The sequence below is a fragment of the Dama dama genome, chromosome X (assembly GCF_033118175.1).
Source record: "Dama dama isolate Ldn47 chromosome X, ASM3311817v1, whole genome shotgun sequence".
NCBI lineage: Eukaryota > Metazoa > Chordata > Mammalia > Artiodactyla > Cervidae > Dama > Dama dama.
In genome coordinates, this window is record NC_083714.1 from 134843966 (window position 1) to 134867374 (window position 23409).

A 23409-nucleotide genomic window follows, 5' to 3' on the forward strand; every position below is an offset into this window, starting at 1 on the left:
ACATTAAAAAAAAATCTTAAAATCTCTGCTCTGACGTGAGATGCAGGAACTATAACACATTACACCAAACTGAGAAGGTTATACAATAGTCTAGCCAACTGAAGTTATCAGTGAAATGATAAAAAAAAAAATGTAAGTTTCCTAAACCGAAATCTGCATGTTGATGATCCCACTTAGATTTGGTGAAAAATGCTTTTAGCCTCTGGAAACCAAGGGGTAATGGGGTCTCCAACCATATCCCCAGAAGGCACTGCCTCAGTTAGGAGCCAGTGGAGAAAACAGAACCTGTTTAGTTTGTAGAAGTAGGCAGAGAGTTCATGTAGAGAATGAAGCGTTTCAAGGGGAGCACGTTCTAGACTGGGCCTCCCAGAACGCTCCAAACACTATGGGACTGGCCATTGGGAGTGCACTTGCCTCCATGGCCAGTGCTAGAACAGCCCCAAACACTTAAGAAACTGGAGAATGGACACCCAAAACTGCGATCCAGGGATGAGGGAGGCAGATTCAGATAGCACTGCCACTGCCCTTTTTTCTTGGCACCTGTGAAGTTGGAGAGGAACACTGAAGCCTGCATCAGGAAACCCAGCAGCCATGGCCTTAAGCCACAGGAAGCCCTACCGCCTCCCTCCTCCACTTTTTGCAGGATGAAGGCTTCTTTGCATCCAGAGCCTAACTATTGAAGTCTGAAGTCACCTTGTGGCCTTCCAGTCTTTCAAGTAGAAGTAGTCCAATCAGTCCACATATCACCATGCGTGGCTTCTCCAAGCAGCGAGGGTCCCTTTGCATCTTTGCACAGTACAGCAAATCAGAATGAAAGGATGGTCATTCTGTGAACCATGGAGTAATTAATCTCTCAGCCCTGACTGCCACTCTAATGGAAAGTTTTGGCATTCCCTTCCAAGTACTGATCAAACCTTATTTTGATTTGCTTATTACTTAAAGATGAGTTTTGTACTGATAGCAGTGAGCACTTTGTTGTAACTAAAAGGGCTGACTTGAATCAAAGAGATAAAGAAATTCTTCTGTTTCATCAAATGCTTCTTTTTGTCTTCTTAGGGGCGTTATGGATGCTGTCGCTTTCTTCGAGATGGTTATAAAACCCCAAGAGAGGTTGTATTTAAAGATTGTTTCTTCTGATTCCTTAAATGTTTGATATCTAAGTTGCCACTGTGGCATTCTCCCTCTGTTGATTATAAAACTTACACATTGGGATATTGGAAACAGCAGTCTTAATTTTGGAGTCAGCAAGCTGGAGTTAGGCAATAGAATAGTAAGATCATTAGGAGAACAGCAAGCTGGTGATTTAAAACCAGCTTGCTGACAAGAACAAACAGTTCTCTCACTCACATGGTTTTTAAAAGGCCAGCTGTGGCCTCCTTGGGTTCCTTTGTCATAGTGACTGATAAAACGATGTCAATGAAATAGTCTGCTCAGTACTGTGAGAGTCAAATTCCTCCTTATTTGTTATAGAGATAGAGAAAGCTTAGTCTAATAAACTACCAAGTAGTGTTGTATACATTTAATTTACTTTTCTGAAATTTTACCATGGATAACTGCCAAAAATAGCATCTCCCCATTTTAGCAGAATCCTAATCATACCAGCCTCAAAGCTGCCCTGAGTCAGAAAGCAAGGGACACCCAGTGAGGCACAGTGGTATTATGTATGTAATCTGACTCTACCTTTTAGAACATTTACCTGTTTGGTTCTAGGACCCAAACCGATTGCATTATGACCCTGCTGAACTCAAGCTCTTCGAAAACATTGAATGTGAATGGCCTGTGTTCTGGACTTATTTCATAATAGATGGAGTCTTCAGTGGTGATGCCGTTCAGGTGAGAAAATACTGGGCGTTGTGTTGGTAATCAGCATTTTCATGGCAATGGTGTGCTGATGGTTATTAGAACATAGGGTTATGCAAAAATTCAGGGGCACTGTGTCAGTTACCTGTTGCTGCTTAAAAACCTTTCTTAAAACTTCGTGAATTAAAACAGCTATTGTGTTTGCTCAGTGCTGTGTAATTTGGGTAGCGCTCAGCAGGGCGCTTCTCTGCTGCTTCTGGTGTCAACTGGGATCAGCAGGGCTGCAGGAACCAGTCTCCCTCACGTGGTTGCAGCTTGACGCTGCCTGTTGGCCCAGAGCTCAAGTGGACTGTTCGCCTGGGTCTTCATTCTCCACTTGGGCTTCTCACATCATTGCAGTCTCTGGACAGTAAAGCTTTTTACATGGTGGTCGTCTTTTCCCAGAATGCAAAAGCAGAAGCTGCCAAGCTTTCTTAAGGCTTTAGGCCCAAAACTGGCAAAGTGTCACTTCTGTTGCATTCGGTTTTTTCAGGGCTAGTGTTGCCAAACCAGGTTTGTTTTGCCAGAGCACAGCAAGCCAAAACGCTGAGATGCTGAGGTTTGCAGCAAAGAGAGGGTTTATTCGCAAGGCCACCATGCAAGGAGAACAAGTTTCAGGTCTGCCTGCATGAAGACTAAGGCTCGGGGTATTTATGGGATAAAGAATAAAGCAGCACGGTGGCCTGAAGTTGGGGAGAGGTGACTGGAAAAAGGAGTGGTAATTCTCATTCTGCCCAACTGTAACTGGGCCACAGGTCTCTGCACATTCCAAAATGGAGGTGCTTAGCATGATCTGAGGGTGCAGTTTCCAGCCCCCTGATGCCCCAAAGTCACCAGACACTTGCCCATGCCCTGTTGGAGGGTGGGTGGTCCTAACCAGTCTTAACCAGCTCAGTTGGAAAGAGACATAGTTGACTCCAAGTTCTGGGAAAACAACTCGAGCAAACATTGTTTAGGCTATGTGCTGCTTGGAGGACATGTGAGTCTTAAAAGCACCTTGATTAGTGAAGGCCTGTTACAGGTAAAAATAGATTTGACTAATGATCATCCTTGGTTTCAGTCCTCCCTGTTTTGATCATTTTTCCATGTTGAGAGAAGGAGGACAACGACCTCTCTGGATACTTCCTGCCCATAAGGGGCGTAGACACAACTAGGGCTTGAGGAATGAAACCGCTTAGCACTCATTTGAAAATATTCTCTTGATCCTGGTTTCAGGCTAACATTTTGATCTGAGCAAACAGTTACCACCTTTGGACCAGCTGTCAAGGCATTCACAGGCTCAAGATTGGTAAACTACAGACAAAGGTGTAGCCTGAGGGGGCATGTAGAATGACAGACATTGTTAAACTTTTTATTCTTTTTTAGCAGTTTTATTTAGGATAAGCCAGGGATCAAGTGTCTTACCTTTTTCCATACTGGAGTGTCTCGATCATTATCTGTTTGGCTGAAACACTTAGATATTAAATGTGGAAGGGCCACAGGCTGGGAGAAATAAGTATGGTTTCTATAATTACCTGACCATGTAGAACTTTGGCAGGGGTAGATTCCAGGGTCTTTTGTTTTTTCTCTTTAATCTGAGGACACGAGGAGAGGACCAAATTTCAGCTTGGTGTAGGAAAAAATAGGTGACAGGAAATTCTCTGTTGATTAGCTTAATCCAGTATCTACATCTGAGGGCTTTTTATTGTAAGTCATTCAAGGGTAGGGACATTGTATAAAGGCTCGAGAACTAGGAGGTGGGGTTCTCCGGGGTGGGGGGCGCCAGTCTTCCACAGACGAGTTTTGTTGTTGCTGCTGCTCTTTTCTGACCAGCTGTGGTTTTACCATCTTTTAAGGCAACTCTTACCTAGTGTGGTAGTGCTCAGTGCGTAAGTCGTATCCAGCTCTTTGCAAGCCCATGAACTGTAGCCCACCAGGTTCCTCTGTCCATGGGATTCTCCAGGCAAGAATGCTGAAGTGGGTTTCTATGTCCTCCTCCAGGGGATCTTCCTGACCCAGGGATCAATCTTGCATCTCCTGCATTGGCAGGCTGATTCTTTACCACTGAGCCAACCTGGGAAGCCCTCTCTTAGCTAGTATCTTATTTAATGTATCAGCCTCCTAACAGGTGTCCCAGCCCACAGCCTCGCTTTCTGCTATTTCTCCACACCATCACCAGAGTGATCTTATTAAGAAAAAGATGATGCTACTGCTTGTTGTAAAAGCTTTGAATAGCTTCCTGATTGTTTTTTGATGAGGTACAGGCTCTTCACATGTTTTGTAGGGTCCCAGAAGATCTGGCCCTTGTTTTCACCACTGTAGCCCAATTTCTAGTTATTTCCTTTCTTGAGTTCTGTGATCCAAGCAGATGGAAACTTGTTCAGGCCTTTGGGCAGGCTAGGTTGTCTCTCCCATCTTCTCAAATGCCCAGCAACTGTCCTGAATATTCATTGGAAAGACTGATGCTGAAGCTGAAACTCCAATACTTTGGCCACCTGAAGCGAAGAACTGATTCATTTGAAAAGACCCTGATACTGGGAAAGACTGAAGGCAAGAGGAGAAGGGGACGACAGAGGATGAGATGGTTGGATGGCATCACCGACTCAATGGACTTGAGTTTGAGTGAACTCTGGGAGATGGTGATGGACACGGAAGCCTGGCGTGCTGCGGTTCCTGGGGTCACAAAGAGTCGGACACAACTGAGCAACTGAACTGATGCTTTCCACCCTCAGCTTCCCCTCCCCCTTCATTTGATTCGTTTTAAGTGTCTCTTCTTTCAGAAGGCCTAAAAGCTTTTATATATGCCACACAGCTCTTATAACAGCCTAGCACCTATCAGTGTATTTCCCACTTAGTTGTCAAAGGACCCTGCTAGAGTTGGTCTCCATCCGGTTCTCTGGCATATGCCCCATTCCTAGTATATAGTAAGTGCTAAATGAATATTTATTAATACAGTGTTCATTTGTTCAAGACAGATTTCTTTTTTATTTTTTATTGAAGTATAGTCGAGTTACAATCTTGTGTTAATTACTGCTGTACAGCAAAGTGACTCAGTTGCACATATATATACATTCTTTCTCATATTCTTTTCCATTGTGGTTTATCACAGGATATTGATAAAGTTCCCTGTACTATACAGTAGGGCCTTATTTTTTTTTTAATTGGAGGATAATTGCTTTACAATGTTGTGTTGGTTTCTCCCATACAACAATGCAAATCAGCCATAATTTTATTTTATATATATATATCCTCTCCCTCTTGAGCCTCTTTCCCCTCTCCCATCCCACCCCTCTAGGTCATCGCAGAGCACCAGGCTGGGCTTCCTGTGTTATATAGTAGCTTTCCACTACTAATGTATTTTACACATGATAGTGTGTATATGTCAGTGCTACTCTCTCAATTTGTCTTACCCACTCCTTGCTCTGCTGTGTCCACAAGTCCATTCTCTACGTCTGCATATCCATTTCTCTCCTGTAAATTGGTACATCAGTACAATTTTTCTGGATTCCATTATATATGCATTAATATACAATATTTATTCTCTTTCTGACTTCACTCTGTATAAGAGGCTCTAGGTTCACCTACTTCACTACAGCTGACTCAGATTCGTTCTTTTCATTGCTGAGTAAAACTCTGTTTGGCATTTGCGGCCATGCATACTTTGGTGAGCAGAAAAGAGCTGTTCTCATGAAGTTTATGTGACTGAGGAGCTCAAACATCTTGCTGGGTTTTAATCTGCTCAGTCACGTGTTCTGGTGTAGGATACACAATCTGAGATTCATTTTAGTTTTTGAGAGCTGCCTCTGTTGAAGGCTGAAGTGTTACAGAAGTGGCCATAAGCTTGAAATACTAATATTCCCTCTTTGTTGACTTTTATTCTTACACTTTAGTGATTATCTTAGGTCTTATGTTTTCTGTCTTTTTACCCCAGGACTGACAGATCTCAAAAAGATTGAGTTGGAATTTCAATTACGAACAAGTTTGACAGTTACCAGAAATGAAAGGCTAAGGAGACAGAAAATCCTGTGCTTAGTACCTTATTTTGTAGGTCTCACAGGATTTATTATTCTTAGCCCACATGCTGTCCCTTCCACTCATTTTAAAAGTGATGCACCCCATCATGCTTTGCTGTCCATAAATTTCAGAAGAAAAGAACATGAGATCTGAAAGGCACTTGATTAACTCTCCAAAGATGAAATGTGTTAAATAGCTAGGTGGCTGGTTAGGGTTTTTTCCTTGCCATTTCCCTTTTAATGCATAGGTTTTGATCACTGCTTTTTAAATTTAATAGAAACGTTTACATCAACAGCTTTTACTGAGTGGTACATCCTAAGTATTGGGGTACATGGATCATAGTACACACACTTCCTTTTCTTCACATCTGATTCATTCAGCAAACATTTCTTGAGCAAGTTTGAGCACTTTTTCAGTAGAAAACTACCAACAGGTGGAAATAGGATGCACTGCTTAAGATCTGGCCTCCACTCCAAAAACCTTATAGTCTAGCTGATGAGACAAAATTTAACTATGTGAGAAGTTAAGAGTGGACTATTTAAATCATGATTGAAAAACAACACATAGAAGACCAGTTGCTTTTCACTCCTCCTAACATTTGATATCAGCAACAGTCCAGGCTCCTCTTGCACTCTGTGAGCTGCAGGTGTTTGTGCATTTCTTAGCCCTGTGTGCTACTTCTAATCTGTTTGTTGCCCAGAGAGCTGTTTTCCTGTCTTGTGCTGTTGTTTCACCCCATGGGTCATGGTGCTGTTTTCTAGGTCCAAGAATACCGTGAAGCCCTGGAGGGGATACTGATCAGAGGCAAGAACGGGGTCCACTTGTTGCCTGAACTCTATGCCATCCCGCCTGACAAGGTAACCATGTACTTGATTATCTAGAAGGAAGTGAGTTGGGCTTGGCCATTTGGTATTTTTCATTCCTCTTTCAGACCTAACACTTTTTCTCCAGAAGTGATTTCTTGAGTCTTGGGTAGCATTGCTGTTTATCACAGAAGTTATGGATTTGGAGCCATGCTTGACCTGGAGGTTGCCCAAGGGAGGTATTAGTTGAGGACCTTCAGAGGGTACCTGTCCCTCTTCCAAGCTCAAGACCAAGCAGGCCCTAAAATCACAGAACACTGTTGGGCGCCATATTGTTACACATTTCCGTGGAAAAAGAAACCAGACAGAATCTCCCTGGGAGAGAGGGAGAGATATACAGGCATACCTTGCTTTACTGCCACTTGGCAGGTAACTTTGCTTTTTTTTTTTTTTTTTACTTTTACAAATTGAAGGTTTGTGGCAAGCCTTCATTGAGTTTTTTCCAATAGTATTTGTTCATTTCATGCCTCTGTCACATTTTGGTAATTCCCACGTTTCAAACTTTTCCATTATTTGTTATGGTGATGTATGATCAGTGATCTTTAATGTTACTACTCGTGAACTTGATGAAGGTTCAGGTGATGGTTAGTATTTTTTAGCAATAAAGTATGTTTAAATTAAGATAGGTACATTTCTTTTAGACATAATGCTGTTGTACACTTAATAGATTACAGTATGTGAAAGTGTTAAGTCGCTCAGTCATGTCTGACTCTTTGTGACCCCATGGACTATAGCCTGCCAGGCTCCTCAGTCCATGGAATTCTCCAGGCAAGAATACTGAAATGAGTTGCCATTCCCTTCTTCAGGGGATTTTCCCAACACAGGAATCTAAACCCAGGTCTTCTGCATTACAGGTGGATTCTTTACCATCTGAGCCACCAGGACAGACCTTGGTATATGGTAGTATAGTGTGAACATAATTTTTTATGCAGTGGGTAACCAAAAATTTCATGTGACTCCATTTATATTCATTTTATTGCAGTGGTTTGGAACAGAGGTCTGCCTGTACAGGGGTAGTTCAGAATCTTCCTTTCAGTCACACAGTTCCTGTGCTAGAGCTTGAGTGATCGCTTAGAAGCCATTCTATATCAGGAAGAGAGAAACTGGCCAGTTCCAGGAAGATGCCCAAAGGTAGTTTAGTTCTATTCACTTTCCTAAATTGGGTCATGATGGATCAATATATCTTAATGGGAAGATTTCCCTCTACATATCTCATGTTAAGCAGAGAAGAATCCTCATTTCAAGGCTTATTCTCTTTTGAATGTTCCTGTTGCTTTAAAGCTTCATTAAGACATTTCAGGGCAGAAGAGACTTCAGAGAGCAAGGTTCCTCCCCCAGCTGACAGGGCCTGCACTGGAGCGTAACCCTGCGGTCACATAGCAGTTTGGGTCTAGGAGTTTGTGGTTGAATCAGGCCCACAAGCACATGGTCAGAGGACTAGTAAAGGCCTTTGAAATTATCTGCCTCAGTTCAAAGAGGCTGTGGAATCTGTCAGAGCTCAGACAGCACTGGGCTCTGCTTGGAATTAGACCCCGGTTCAGGGCCTCCTGACACCTGCACCCTGCTTCCCAATGTGTGGTGCATTTTAGGGGGGATGGAGAGTCCATCATTGTACAGATCAAACCATGGAGCATGCAGGGGCTGTTTTCTTTTTGAGTGTTCAAGGCCTAGATTTCCTGCAATTGTATTCATTTGACTATGTGTGATGTGGATGTGTTGTTGGGGGTCTGGGTGCAGCTGACGGTGGGTCTGGGTAGTTACTTCCTAGCAATTGTGTGTTCAGGTTGCCCCTTTTCCAGTACTGAGGTACTTGACAAGACTAAATTAGTCATGGGAGGTAATTTGGAACCTGGAAGCAGAGCGAGGGAAACTGAATAGCTTCAAGGGTATTTTACCTGTTTTATGGTAGAGAATAACCATCCATCCATGTTCCACTAAAAGGCACATTTCCTGACTGTAGTAAATGCTAGGTGTTATATGCTTTTCTTTCTGGTGAATATTAACAGTTATGGCTGCAGGGTGTAAAGGGTTACTCTGCAACTTTTTCTCATCTGACCTCCATGCTTGTACTTGTCATTTCAGCGTCCTCCTTTAATCCAGTGTATTTACATATCAGCTAGGCACTGATTTTGAATATTCTTTTGAGCACAGTTTGTATTGGTTGCTTCTAGATGACAGCTGGGAAGGTTCACCCATCCCATCAGTAATATGGAGAGACTGCTACAGACAGGGCCACCCAGACCCCTATGGCACCTTTGTGCCGATTAGAAAAAGGGCCTCATTCTTGGAGCAGCCAAGGCAGCATCCGGCCTGGGTTCCAGCATCACTCATTTCCACAGCCAGACATACATCTGCAAGGCACCACCCACCAACGGGTCCTCCATTGGACAGCTTGAGACTCAGGCAAGCGTGCACAGCAGACGTCCTTGGAACAGCTGCCCTGGGTCGGGAAGCACGCTACGTACTGGCGTACAGAGGGGTCACGATGCCAGCTCTCCCTCTGCCAGCTTGCAAGCTAGGGAGGTGGGAGGAGCAAGTACATGGTCTGAGGGCAGATACCGGAGTGCCGTGCTGGCGACAAAGGCTTGATGCATTAGAGGACCTGCAAGCTGATTGGAAGGACTGAGGTGGAGAGAAGGAGACACGGGGAGGCAGGAGCTAGCTGAGGGTGGAAGAAGGGCAGAACTGAGCTGTCTTCTGTTCTTTGCATCGACCTGTTCCCATTCCAGATCTGCGCAGTCTTTCTTAACACTACTTACATTTCAAAAAGTTTTAACATACCATCTTACTGTAAAAGTAATCCTGCAAACTGCAGAACATTCAACATTCTATAGAAAGAAAATATTTCTCTCTAATCTTACACTGCAATGTTTTGGAGAATCTCCCTCCAATTTTTATCCTATTTGATTACTCCTAACATTTAATTTTGTTCAGTTGATAAGCTTAAGTTTGTCTTAGTTTCCTACAGCAAATTTTTAAAAATTTACTGAATATATTCACGTGGGCTTCCCTGATAGCTCAGTTGGTAAAGAATCTGCCTGCAATGCAGGAGACCCCAGTTCAATTCCTGCGTTGGGAAAATCCACTGGAAAAGGGATAGGCTACCCACTCCAGTGTTCTTGGGCTTCCCTGGTGGCTCAGCTGGTAAAGAATCCGCCTGCAATGTGGGAGACCTGGGTTTAATCCCTGGGTTGGGAAGATCCCCTGGAGAAGGGAAAAGCTACCCACTCCAGTATTCTTGAGCTTCCCTTGTGGCTCCAATGGTAAAGAATCCGCCTGCAGTGCAGGATACCCTGGTTCCATTGTCCATTCCTGGATTGGGAAGATACCCTGGAGAAGGGAAAGGCTACTCACTCCAGTATTCTGGCCTGGAGAATTGCATGCACTGTGTAGTCCATGGGGTTGCAAAGGGTTGGACACAACTGAGCAGCTTTCCCTTTCAGTTTCATATTAACATCACTGATGTTATTAATCCACAAGCAGAGAATAACTTGCCTAATGATGTGAGTTTTTCCTTTGGAGGAAGATGTGTTTTCTATTTCCTTCAACTGGTTTATGTTTTCTGGAGAAGGAAATTCTCCAACCCCCAACCAACAAACATTGTAATGATCAAAAACCCAAAGGTTAGCATGGACTTGACAACAGAGAAGGTTGCAGACTGACTTTTACAACATGTAGCCAGCACTGCCCGTCAGCGAGAACTGTAGCTTGTTTTAATGAGTCAAAAGCCCCCAATGGATTCAGCGTTTTGAGTCCCTGATGGAAAATGAGTGATCTAGTAAGACCCTGATGCTGGGAAAGATTGAAGGCAGGTGGAGGAGGGGATGACAGAGGATGAGATGGTTGGATGGTATCACCGACTTGATGGACATGAGTTTGAGCAAGCTCTGGGAGTTGGTGATGGACAGGGAAGCCTGGTGTACTGCAGTCCATGGGGTTGCAAAGAGTTGGACACGATTGACTGAACTGAATAGTATAATTGTTTTTCCTCAATAAATAGCGCCACCTTCTGGTAATTTTCTCGCATAGGCACACACAGTTCCTGAACACCTGAGGAGAGCAAGATAGAAAGCTGACATAGTGTTCAGAACTACACTGCCATGGCTGTTGGCTGATGTTTTAGATTATTGTGCCCATAATACAGCCAAACATAAGCATGAGATCTGAAATTTCTTGTTGTCCAGAGCTGTGCTTAAAGAAGGCAGGCCTGACTTCCAGAGTGTCTCTGTCTTTTGCCATCAGTGTGCTTGTGCACAGAGCATTGCTGGAACCAGGCCTGGGCTGGAGTCCCACCTCTGCTGCTTTTAGCCATGTGGCCCCCACAGGGCCTCAGTTTTCCTGGCCTCCCTGTCCCAGCTCTTGCACAGAATTAGTCTGGAGGATCAAATGAGTGGCACTTTTAAATCCTCTGTGCGCTCCCCATGTACAGTGCCACTGGCTGTTTTATCCTCTGACGTTCTGACTTGGGGTTTTCCTCTCTTTGCCAGGTGGATGAAGAGTATAAGAATCCTCACACAGTGGATAGAGTTCCCCTGGGGAAGGTGCCCCATCTGTGGGGTCAGTCCTTGTATATCCTCAGCTCCCTGTTGGCAGAGGTAAGGGACTTGGGGGCTTCACTGCCTGGAAACCATCTGATTGGAAGTTCAAGGGACCCTGGAGGAGCACAGGTGCTCTCTGTTCAGTGTGGCTGTGAATATCCTTTGCATCTTCATGGCGGTAAAGTCAACTTATTGGGGTTGGCTCTGAGGCTGGAGGCCTGGACTTGGGTCCACCCTTACGGTAAACCATTTCAGGGTCACCTGCAAGCCAAGCACTCCCTGTCTCTTCCCCAACACCCCTTCCCGCTAGCATTTCCCATCTGTGGCTAGAACGTGGGTGAGTGGATAGTCAGGAGGAGGTTGGAAACTTCTCAGCCAAGGTCCACACATGTGTGAGAGACACAGGGTTTGGGAAGCTTCTGCACATGGTCTTGACTCTCCAGTGCTCTCTACAGGAAGGGGCAGTGGCTGGTTTTCTGTAGTGAATTTTGTGTTAGATGGTCCCTCAGGCCATAATACCCCTGCTGTCTCTGACTCATTCCTTCTTGTGAAACATCTTTTTACCCCCAGGCTTAGTTTTTAAAATACAAATCTTTTTGCGACAGTCCTAAGTGTGAGTGCTTTTTATCACTTGGCTCCTCATTCCTGGGAGAATCCTGCTCAGCTGGGTGTCTAGACTCCTGGGGAGGGGTGCGGGGATGGGGGAAGCCTGGAGAGCAGTGTCACTGGAGTTCCTGGTATGTGAGAGAAGACCCAGGTAAAGCTGTCACAGTGCAAGTGGCCCTTAGGTGCTGAGATGGAGTAATAGTTTCATGGATATGATCATCTCCGCAATGTAATGGACATGTGCTTGGGGGCGGAAACTGTGTCTTACACCTTTTTTTTTTTTAATTTTTTTTTATATTGTAGTGGTTTTTGTCATACATTGACATGAATCAGCCTGGATTTACATGTATTCCCCATCCCAATCGCCCCTCCCACCTCCCTCTCCACCTGATTCCTCTGGGTCTTCCCAGTGCACCAGGCCCGAGCACTTGTCTCATGCATCCAGCCTGGGCTGGTGGTCTGTTTCACCCTAGATAATATACATGTTTCGATGCTGTTCTCTTGAAACATCCCACCCTCGCCTTCTCCCACAGGGTCCAAAATTCTGTTCTGTACATCTGTGTCTCTTTTTCTCTTTTGCATATAGGGTTATCGTTACCATCTTTCTAAATTCCATATATATGTGTTAGTATACTGTATTGGTCTTTATCTTTCTGGCTTACTTCACTGTGTATAATGAGCTCCAGTTTCATCCATCTCATTAGAACTGATTCAAATGAATTCTTTTTAATGGCTGAGTAATATTCCATGGTGTATATGTACCACAGCTTCCTTATCCATTCATCTGCTGATGGGCATCTAGGTTGCTTCCATGTCCTGGCTATTATAAACAGTGCTGTGATGAACATTGGGGTGCACGTGTCTCTTTGGTTTCCTCGGTGTGTATGCCCAGAAGTGGGATTGCTGGGTCATATGGCAGTTCTATTTCAAGTTTTTTAAGAATTCTCCACACTGTTCTCCATAGCGGCTGTACTAGTTTGCATTCCCACCAACAGTGTAAGAGGGTTCCCTTTTCTCCACACCCTCTCCAGCATTTATTGCTTGCAGACTTTTGGATAGCAGCCATCCTGACTGGCGTGTAATGGTACCTCATTGTGGTTTTGATTTGCATTTCTCTGATAATGAGTGATGTTGAGCATCTTTTCATGTGTTTGTTAGCCATCTGTATGTCTTCTTTGGAGAAATGTCTGTTTAGATCTTTGGCCCATTTTTTGATTGGGTCATTTATTTTTCTGGAATTGAGCTTCAGGAGTTGCTTGTATATTTTTGAGATTAATCCTTTGTCTGTTGCTTCATTTGCTATTATTTTTCTCCCAATCTGAGGGCTGTCTTTTCACCTTGCTTATAGTTTCCTTTGTTCTGCAAAAGCTTTTAAGTTTCATTAGGTCCCATTTGTTTATTTTTGCTTTTATTTCCAATATTCTAGGAGGTGGGTCATAGAGGATCCTGCTGTGATTTATGTCATAAAGTGTTTTGCCTATGTTCTCCTCTAGGAGTTTTATAGTTTCTGGTCTTACATTTAGATCTTTAATCCATTTTGAGTTTATTTTTGTGTATGGTGTTAGAAAGTGTTCTAGTTTCATTCTTTTACAAGTGGTTGACCAGTTTTCCCAGCACCACTTGTTAAAGAGGTTGTCTTTTTTCCATTGTATATCCTTGCCTCCTTTGTCGAAGATAAGGTGTCCATAGGTTCGTGGATTTATCTCTGGGCTTTCTATTCTGTTCCATTGATCTATATTTCTGTCTTTGTGCCAGTACCATACTGTCTTGATGAGGGTGGCTTTGTAGTATAGTCTGAAGTCAGGCAGGTTGATTCCTCCAGTTCCATTCTTCTTTCTCAAGATTACTTTGGCTATTCAAGATTTTTTGTATTTCCATACAAATTGTGAAATTATTTGTTCTAGTTCTGTGAAAAATACCGTTGGTAGCTTGATAGGGATTGCATTGAATCTATAGATTGCTTTGGGTAGTATAGCCATTTTCACAATATTGATTCTTCCAATCCATGAACACGGTATATTTCTCCATCTGTTTGTGTCCTCTTTGATTTCTTTCATCAGTGTTTTATAGTTTTCTATGTATAGGTCTTTCATTTCTTTAGGTAGACATACTCCTAAGTATTTTATTCTTTTTGTTGCAATGGTGAATGGTATTGTTTCCTTAATTTCTCTTTCTGATTTCTCATTGTTAGTGTATAGGAATGCAAGGGATTTCTGTGTGTTAATTTTATATCCTGCAACTTTACTATATTTGTTGATTAGCTCTAGTAATTTTTTGGTAGAGTCTTTAGGGTTTTCTATGTAGAGGATCATGTCATCTGCAAACAGTGAGAGTTTCACTTCTTCTTTTCCTATCTGGATTCCTTTTACTTCTTTTTCTGCTCTGATTGCTGTGGCCAAAACTTCCAACACTATGTTGAATAGTAGTGGTGAGAGTGGGCACCCTTGTCTTGTTCCTGATTACAGGGGAAATGCTTTCAATTTTTCACCATTAAGGGTAATGCTTGCTGTGGGTTTGTCATATATAGCTTTTATTATGTTGAGGTATATTCCTTTTATTCCTGCTTTCTGGAGAGTTTTAATCATAAAAGGATGTTGAATTTTGTCAAAGGCTTTTTCTGCATCTATTGAGATAATCATATGGTTTTTATCTTTCAATTTGTTAATGTGGTGTATTACATTGATATGTGGATATTAAAGAATCCTTGCATTCCTGGGATAAAGCCCACTTGGTCATGATGTATGATTTTTTTTTTAATATGTTGTTGGATTCTGTTTGCTAGAATTTTGTTAAGGATTTTTGCATCTATGTTCATCAGTGATATTGGCCTGTAGTTTTCTTTTTTTGTGGCATCCTTGTCTGGGAATTAGGGTGATGGTGGCCTCATAGAATGAGTTTGGAAGTTTACCTTCTTCCGCAATTTTCTGGAAGACTTTGAGTAAGATAGGTGTCATTCGAATCATAGGAGTCCCAGAAGAAGAAGACAAAAAGAAAGGCCATGAGAAAATACTCGAGGAGATAATAGCTGAAAACTTCCCTAAAATGGGGAAGGAAATAGCCACCCAAGTCCAAGAAACCCAGAGAGTCCCAAACAGGATAAACCCAAGGTGAAACACCCCAAGACACATATTAATCAAATTAACAAAGATCAAACACAAAGAACAAATATTAAAAGCAGCAAGGGAGAAACAAATAACACACAAAGGGATTCCCATAAGGATAACAGCTAATCTATCAATAGAAACCCTTCAGGCCAGAAGGGAATGGCAGGACATACTTAAAGTGATGAAAGAGAATACCCTACAACCTAGATTACTGTACCTAGCAAGGATCTCATTCAGATATGAAGGAGAATTCAAAAGCTTTATAGACAAGCAAAAGCTGAGAGAATTCAGCACCACCAAACCAGCTCTTCAACAAATGCTAAAGGATCTTCTCTAGATAGGAAACACAGAAAGGCTGTATAAACGTGAACCCAAAACAACAAAGTAAATGGCAACGGGAGCATACCTATCAATAATTACCCTAAATGTAAATGGGTTGAATGCCCCAACCAAAAGACAAAGACTGGCTGAATGGATACAAAAACAAGACCCCTATATATGCTGTCTACAAGAGACCCACCTCAAAACAAGGGACACATACAGACTAAAAGTGAAGGGCTGGAAAAAAATATTTCACGCAAACGGAGACCAAAAGAAAGCAGGAGTCGCAATACTCATATCAGATAAAATAGACTTTAAAATAAAGGCTGTGAAAAGAGACAAAGAAGGACACTACATAATGATCAAAGGATCAGTCCAAGAAGAAGATATAACAATTATAAATATATATGCACCCAACATAGGAGCACCGCAATATGTAAGGCAAACACTAACGAGTATGAAAGAGGAAATTAATAGTAACACAGTAATAGTGGGAGAGTTTAATGCCCCACTCACAACTATGGATAGATCAACTAAACAGAAAATTAACAAAGAAACACAAACTTTAAGTGACACAATGGACCAGCTAGACCTAATTGATATCTATAGGACATTTCACCCCAAAACAATCAACTTCACCTTTTTCTCAAGTGCACATGGAACCTTCTCCAGAATAGATCACATCCTTGGCCATAAATCTAGCCTTGGTAAATTCAAAAAAATTGAAATCATTCCAGTCATCTTTTCTGACCACAGTGCAGTAAGATTAGATCTCAATTACAGGAAAAAAATTATTAAAAATTCAAACATATGGAGGCTAAATAACACACTTCTGAATAACCAACAAATCATAGACGAAGTCAAAAAAGAAATCAAAATATGCATAGAAATGAATGAAAATGAAAACACAACAACCCAAAACCTATGGAACAGTGTAAAAGCAGTGCTAAGGGGAAGGTTCATAGCATTACAGGCTCACCTCAAGAAACAAGAAAAAAGTCAAATAAATAACCTAACTCTACACCTAAAGCAGCTAGAGAAGGAAGAAATTAGGAACCCCAGGGTTAGTAGAAGGAAAGAAATCTTAAAAATTAGGGCAGAAATAAATGCAAAAGAAACTAAAGAGACCATAGCAAAAATCAACAAAGCTAAAAGCTGGTTTTTTGAAAAAATAAACAAAATTGACAAACCATTAGCAAGACTCATTAAGAAACAAAGGGAGAAGAACCAAATTAACAAAATTAGAAATGAAAATGGAGAGATCATGACAGACAACACTGAAATACAAAGGATCATAAGAGACTACTACCAGCAGCTCTATGCCAATAAAATGGACAACTTGGATGAAATGGACAAATTCTTAGAAAAGTATAACTTTCCAAAACTGAACCAGGAAGAAATAGAAGATCTTAACAGATCCATCACAAGCAAGGAAATCGAAACTGTAATCAGAAATCTTCCAGCAAACAAAAGCCCAGGACCAGATGGCTTCACAGCTGAATTCTACCAAAAATTTAGAGAAGAGCTAACACTTTTTTCTTTATGAGTAGGAAAAATTCATATATCTCCTTTGGAAAGCCAACCCTGCCTCTGACCACCTCTGTAACCTTGGGCAGGTCTCTTAACTTCACTTTCTTCATCTTTATTTATTTACTTTTTAAATGTTGTACAACTTTTGCTTAAATGTAGTTGTTTGTTTTAGTTTCCTCATCTTTAGAGTGAAGAGGTTGGGTTTGATCATCTCTAATATGGTCCAGCTCTGATTTCTGTATCAGTGAGATCGGGAACAAATCCCTCTACTTTTGTTTCCTCCTCCCAGAGTGAAGGCCCTCATGTAGGCCCTGCATGAGGTCCACTTTGTCCTCAGGACTCCCAGAACACCTTGGTCCCCTGTCTTAGGGTACCTGTCATTCATAGATCATGTGAGGAGAGTCACATTCAGAGAGTACTATGCCAGCAGGGAGGGGAGTTTTTTTGTTTCAGGACAGTCAGCTCTGGGCCAAGTCCTCACTCTGCCCCTCATCCTGAACTCAGTGCCTTGGTTTCCCAGTTTCTCACTGCATTGGTTTCTCAGGCCAAGACACCCAGTAAGGTGGTGTGAATGGTGGTGCCTACCTGTTAGGAGGACTGTGTGGCAGTGTGTGTACAGAGCTCAGCACTGTACCTGGTGCAGGGTGAGGATCAGGGAGCACGAGTTACCCTTATTCTTCACACTCACACAAGGTTGGTGTGTTTGACTAGCTCTGGAGAGCTGGCTGCTGTAAACACGATAGAGTGCCTTCTGAATGCTATAGTGTACAATATGTTCAGAGAAAAGGAATTGCCTTGGAAAAATATAAAGGACTAAAATACTGAAAATCTTGAGCCTCCAGATATTTTATTTCGAAACTTAGGTTTAAGGTGAACTTTTATCAGTGTATCATGGCGTTAATGCTCCTATTTTCCTAGGGATTCCTTGCTGCTGGTGAAATTGATCCCTTGAACAGAAGATTTTCCACTTCAGTCAAACCTGATGTCGTCGTACAAGGTTTGTGAGTGTGTTTCCTATTCATATTTAGCTTTGTAAAACCAATGTGATTTTTACAGCACATTTAATTTTTTTAAAGACTATGTATGGATATACTTTAGCATATATCAATTCTGTGAAATACGTTCTATAACTCAGCAGCTCCTAATCTCAGAGTTGGTTTCTAGCTAGCAGTTTTCTTGAATCTAAACCTTGATTGCAACTGGGGCACAAGTGATTCATTGGGCATCATTTTTTTATAACTGCTGTCCTTTAAAAAGTAGAATATGACCTTGCTGAAAACTCAAAACTCAAGCGAGAGTTCACTCATTCCTCCCTTGGAGGTCTGACTTCTTTCCAGAGCCGCTGGTCCATGTTCTCACCTGCCTCCCCTCCTCTCCAGCCGGCACTTCCACAGAAGTGCAGGGCCAGCCCGACCACTGCTGCAGCGCTGGCTCTGACCGCCCCATGGCTTCCCCTCTCTGTGCCTCAGGCTCTCACGACCGGTGCTGTCTCCCTACTCTTCCCCCCAAGGGGGGACTCCTCAGGAGTGCACATGCCTCAGAGAGCGACATCTACACCAGCTAGTATCAGCACGTCATGTCTATGCCTGTGTACCCTAGTGTACACTGTACATTTCTTAAGGACAGTGGCCTTATTTTTGTAGCTTCTGTGTTGCTTGATACACACACACTCCCTGTCTGTGGCCACGGACGCATTTCACTGCGCTTGCCTGGGTTACAGCAGAGGTCGTGTGCAGGTCATCACTGGTCACTGCTGTGTCCCACGCCCAACCATCATAGCATCCTGATGAGGTAGAAACTGTGATGATCATCATTATCATCCCCCTCTTACACATAAGGGACCCACAGCTGACCCCACTGTCTCTGCCTGTCACTGGAGCACACGCTGCCAAGTGATCCCTTCAGTCCACAAGGCCGCTCTTCCAATTGTGGGCTGGAACAGCTTGACGGAGCCTGAGCACCTTTTTTTTTTTTTTTTTTTAATGCAACAGAAGAAAACAGAGTAGAAAATATCAGAGATTGTGGCCTGGAGGAACGGGAAGTCCAGTCTCAGAAACTTCTCTGCGTGCAGCTCTGTCATATCAGCAGGCTCACAGGTCTCCTCTGAAAGAGTCATTCCCACACAGTGACCACTGTGTGGCTCTGATCCGTGCAGACCTCTGCATGGTGTTGGAAGCTTCCAGAGAGACGGATGTGAAGGGCAACTGCTGGCCCACTCCTGCGTGGCCAATGTCCCCATGCTGGGGCCCGGGGCTTACCTTCCCGTCTCTGCTCAGCTGTAACTGCAGGTTCCCCTCAGGGCCTTGTTGTGAGGCTCAGATGAGGTCGTGGGTATTAATATACTTTGGAGAAGTCTCATGTGCTATATAAGTACAAGGTCTCAGCCGCATTTGTAGGTATCATAGCTTCAGGAGTTGCCGGCCTCAGGGTTCAGTGGTAGGGCTCAGGGGGCTACATTAGCAGTAAAGAAGTCTTTCCTCTGGCCTCAACACCGCCCCAAGCTGCTCCAGTTCCTGGCAGGCTCCCCGCAGCTGAACCCGGCAGCGGTTACTCTCTGTATGGCCAGAGCTCCCTTTCTCTAGCCCCTTCCCTGACACTCCCTTCCTTTGTCAGTGTATGGTCCCTTCTCTTAAAAGCTGGCGGTACTGGTACAGCAGGAATGGGGGTCTGAGCCCACCTGAAACCCCGCATCCCAGAGAGCCAGATGCCTAGCCTCACTCCCTGAAGATGGGCCCCAGCCCAGCCCATTGGGGTGTGCGACCCACCTCTGGGGTGGCTCTTGCCCACCAGCGAGGTCTGTGTGCTCTGCTTCCCGGTGGGCCAGGCTGCCCCACTACCACCAGCCCACTGGTAGGTCCACCCTTCCTTCTCTCCTGAGTGTATAAAGCTCATCCCCATCAGTCAGAGGCAGGACATCACTTGAGATTGGTAACTTGGCTTGTGACCTGTTGCAAGCCATTTCTACAGGTCTCAGACTGTCTTGTACATTGAGGGCACTTGTTAAATATACATTGTAGGTGTTGAAGGGAGATGAGGCCAGAGAGAACTGGGAAGAGCGACAGGACAAGTGCTGTCCATTTCAAAACCTCCCAGCCTGTGGCAAGCCTGCTGATGTGTATATGACAGATTAGAGACGGGAGCAGACAACAGCGAGTGTCTGTGAGGGGACAAGGGCCACCATCTAATGCAGACACTACGTTCTTGTTCACAGTGACTGTTCTGGCAGAAAACAACCACATTAAGGAGCTGCTGAGGAAACATGGGGTCAACGTTCAGAGTATCACTGACATTCATCCAATCCGAGTCCAGCCAGGCCGCATCCTCAGTCACATATATGCCAAGCTTGGTAGGTTTGGGGAAATAGCAAGGTGTTTTAGGGGAGGTTGCATCTCGGTTCTAGGTTTGAGGTCTGGAGGAGACTGTGATATGTGTAAATTCTAAAGAGTTGGGCAAAGCACCAAAGTAGATGGTTTGATTGTTTGATGTGAAGAGGAATGACTGGACAAGCACATTCCTCTCATGTCTGTTCAGGAGATGTCACCACAGGTGGCCAGTGATTTGTCAGATATGTGGTAAAATAAGGAGCCATCTTTGGAAATTCACAACTGAAGCAGTCATTTGCATCTTGATAATGTTTCTAAATTTTTTCCATGGTCTAAAAAATGCTCATTTACCCATTAAAATGGGAGGCGTGTTCTCTTTATCTCAAATCTGACAGTTTAGGATCGTGGTTCCATACTAAATAAATAAAAAGTAAACAATAAGCTCTTCTTAATAGTTTTATTCCATATAGATGTTTTACTGGGTCGTGTTCTTATATATGCATGAAAAAAAGGGAGTGGGATTCTTTTCTTAATTCATCCTTGTCCCAAAGAAGGATAACAGTATTGGAAAAACCAAACCCTAGAGTGAGTTGTTTAACATATCAGTAAGTTCAGGCTTAGGCAGAATCACTTGGATTAGATTTCACTGTGCCTACTCTAACTTGAATTTCTCTTTTACTTTCTACATAGGACGGAATAAGAATATGAGATTGAGTGGGCGACCGTATCGGCACATTGGTGTCCTTGGGACATCTAAACTATATGTGATTAGGAACCAGATCTTTACTTTCACGCCCCAGGTGAGAAGAGCAGGCCAGTAGCAAAGCAACAAGCATTTGTTTATTAAGCTCTCTTTTTCTGTCTGGCGAGCTACTTTGAATGCAGCAGGGTGTGCCTGCAAGTGTTCAAATACAGACAAAGGATGACATCCAAGACCTAATACAGTCATTTACTCATGGTAGGTGCTCAGTAAATGCTGCGTAGCTCTGAGTATGCCATCATTTCCAGTATGAAATGCACACACTTTACAAATTGGCTAGTGCATGGCACTTACAGCCCTCGTGCCCCTAACACTCTCTCAGCTTGTCAGCAGGGTCTGTCAGTGGACTCCCACATGGGGAGTCTGAGTTTTCAGGCCCCAGCTCCCTTGATGGGATTCTGAATATACTGCTTATGGGTCTTTTCTTTAGAGTTTTTGTTTCCAAAGGAAACAAGCCCTGTGAAATGCAGATGAAGCCTTTTTCATCCATTCAGCAGCTAGAAAGGCCAACTGAGAGATCAGTTTGTCAGCAGGAGGCACAGCCCCCCAACTGCTTGGGCACATAGTTGGCCATGGGCTCATGGGTCAGTCACCTCAAGTTGCTCTTTCTCATCCAGCCTGTGCTGCTTGCTCAAATCTTGGGAGTTATTTCCCTTCATAATGAATTTTATACCAGAGCGGAGTGTGCATGGGTCCAGAGGCCAGGGCAGCAGTATGATTTTCCTGGACACGACACAACAGTGCCCATAGTTCACGTTAACCAGGCCGTCAGTCAGGTAAACAGTCTCCATGTCTCACCTGCTTTCAGTGGCTCCACTAGGAAAGCATCTCTGAGCTCAGCAGCCCTGGACCGCAACTGGAATTAAGGAGTTATTGATTTCCTTTCAGGGACAGCACTGCTGGGCTAGGTCCTTAAATCCCCATTTGAGGAGCCATAAATAGACCTAGCCGAGTGCCCTTTCCTCCCACGCTTAGCACTAATGGAGCCCTAGCTCCAGGCTGGGGCAGATCGATGGGTGTGGTCACAAGGAAAGCCCCACGATGGAACCAGGGTTGAGTCTCTTCTCTGGAAACAAAATCCAAACATTAGTGCTACAATGAATGACAGCTGAGGTGGTGTGGAGGGGAAGGCAGGACAGCGGTGAACCTGGCCTGTTGTGACTTGCAGTTCACCGACCAGCATCACTTCTACCTGGCCCTGGACAACGAGATGATCGTGGAGATGCTGAGGATTGAGCTGGCCTACCTGTGCACCTGCTGGCGGATGACGGGCAGACCCACGCTCACCTTCCCCATCACACATACCATGCTCAGTAAGTCCATGAACTTGATCTGCCCTGACTCATGTCCCATAGGTAGTCTTTAATCTTTGCAAAATGTTTAAAATGAGTCCCATGGACAGAGCTAGGTACCAAAGAGGGTTCTGAGCAGTTAGGTTTCTGAGGTTGGGAATCTCCTACGCTCTACGTATTTTAATTGGTTGGTGTTGATGAACACTTTTTAGTACATACCCAAACAAAGTATTCCCAGATGAAGTGAACTAATTCATCTGTTTTTTTTTTTCTTTTTAGCAAATGATGGCTCAGATATTCATTCTGCTGTTCTTGCTACAATTCGCAAACTAGAGGATGGATATTTTGGAGGAGCTAGGTAATTTGTGATTTTTTTCTAGAAAAGTAACATTGACCTTTCTTAAAGCCTTTTACTGCCCTTCCCCCATTTTCCATATCCACTGCTGAACATAGAAGTGTGGAGCTTTAGAGTAAAAAGGAAGTTAAAACATCTAATCCGGTCACCCATATGAAACTGGAATTATCTCTAAGCAGTATTTGGTGGGTGTTTGTGAAGCTTTTATGGGCGCCAGGAGGCCTGGAGCATAGAGCTGTGAATGAATCAAGTCTCTCCGAAGTGGCCCCCTTGAGATGCATGTGTGGAATGTGAAATCTGTTTCTGCTCAAAGGTGGGCTAGCAAACCCCCAGTGCCTTGGGGCTGGCAGGTACTCAGTAATCAAATCACTTTAAGGGATAGGGGCTCACCTCCCAGGGACACCCCTGTCACAAGGTAGAGGATTTCTCTGTAGCCTCCGTGTCCTGATCTCTGTGAAACTGCTGGAATATGGCAGAAGGGCCCCAGGAGAACCTCACCGTGCAGTCAGCTCAAGTCACATGTGGCCTTTCCTGAGGTCGGGGAGGCTGCCATTGGGTTCCTGATGAAATGCCAGTTGCTAGAAGTGTTTGGGAATTGAAGTTTGCCTTTCTTCTCACATCCTCCCATGCCAGGGACCCTGCTGCCATGGTAATTTTTTTAAATAGTAAACTATATGTAATATAAAATTTGCCACCTAAACCATTTTAAGTGTACAATTCGGTTGCATTAAGTACATTCACATTGTTTGCAACCAGTCTCTTAGAGCTCTTTTCATCTTGTAAAACTGAAACTCTACCCCTGAAACCACTGTTCACCTGCTCCGCCCCTGGCCCTGACAACCACGGTCTGATTTCTGTCTCTAGGTGTCTCTCCTAAGTGGTCTC

General features: G+C 43.6%; 1 protein-coding gene across 6 annotated transcripts in view; it reads left to right on the plus strand.

Moving 5' to 3' along the window:
- PHKA2 (phosphorylase kinase regulatory subunit alpha 2) overlaps window positions 1-23409 on the plus strand; it is a 93176-nt gene that overhangs the window by 43045 nt on the left and 26722 nt on the right. For 5 of the 6 annotated variants that reach the window (XM_061135973.1, XM_061135978.1, XM_061135975.1 and 2 more), the window contains exons 10-18: window positions 1057-1110; window positions 1711-1833; window positions 6594-6689; window positions 11183-11290; window positions 17713-17791; window positions 20006-20140; window positions 20808-20917; window positions 22046-22190; window positions 22449-22527. In XM_061135973.1, the coding sequence (XP_060991956.1) occupies window positions 1057-1110; window positions 1711-1833; window positions 6594-6689; window positions 11183-11290; window positions 17713-17791; window positions 20006-20140; window positions 20808-20917; window positions 22046-22190; window positions 22449-22527 (929 nt within the window). The remainder of the gene's footprint in view (window positions 1-1056; window positions 1111-1710; window positions 1834-6593; window positions 6690-11182; window positions 11291-17712; window positions 17792-20005; window positions 20141-20807; window positions 20918-22045; window positions 22191-22448; window positions 22528-23409) is intronic. The other variant, XM_061135977.1, reaches the window with a different exon arrangement.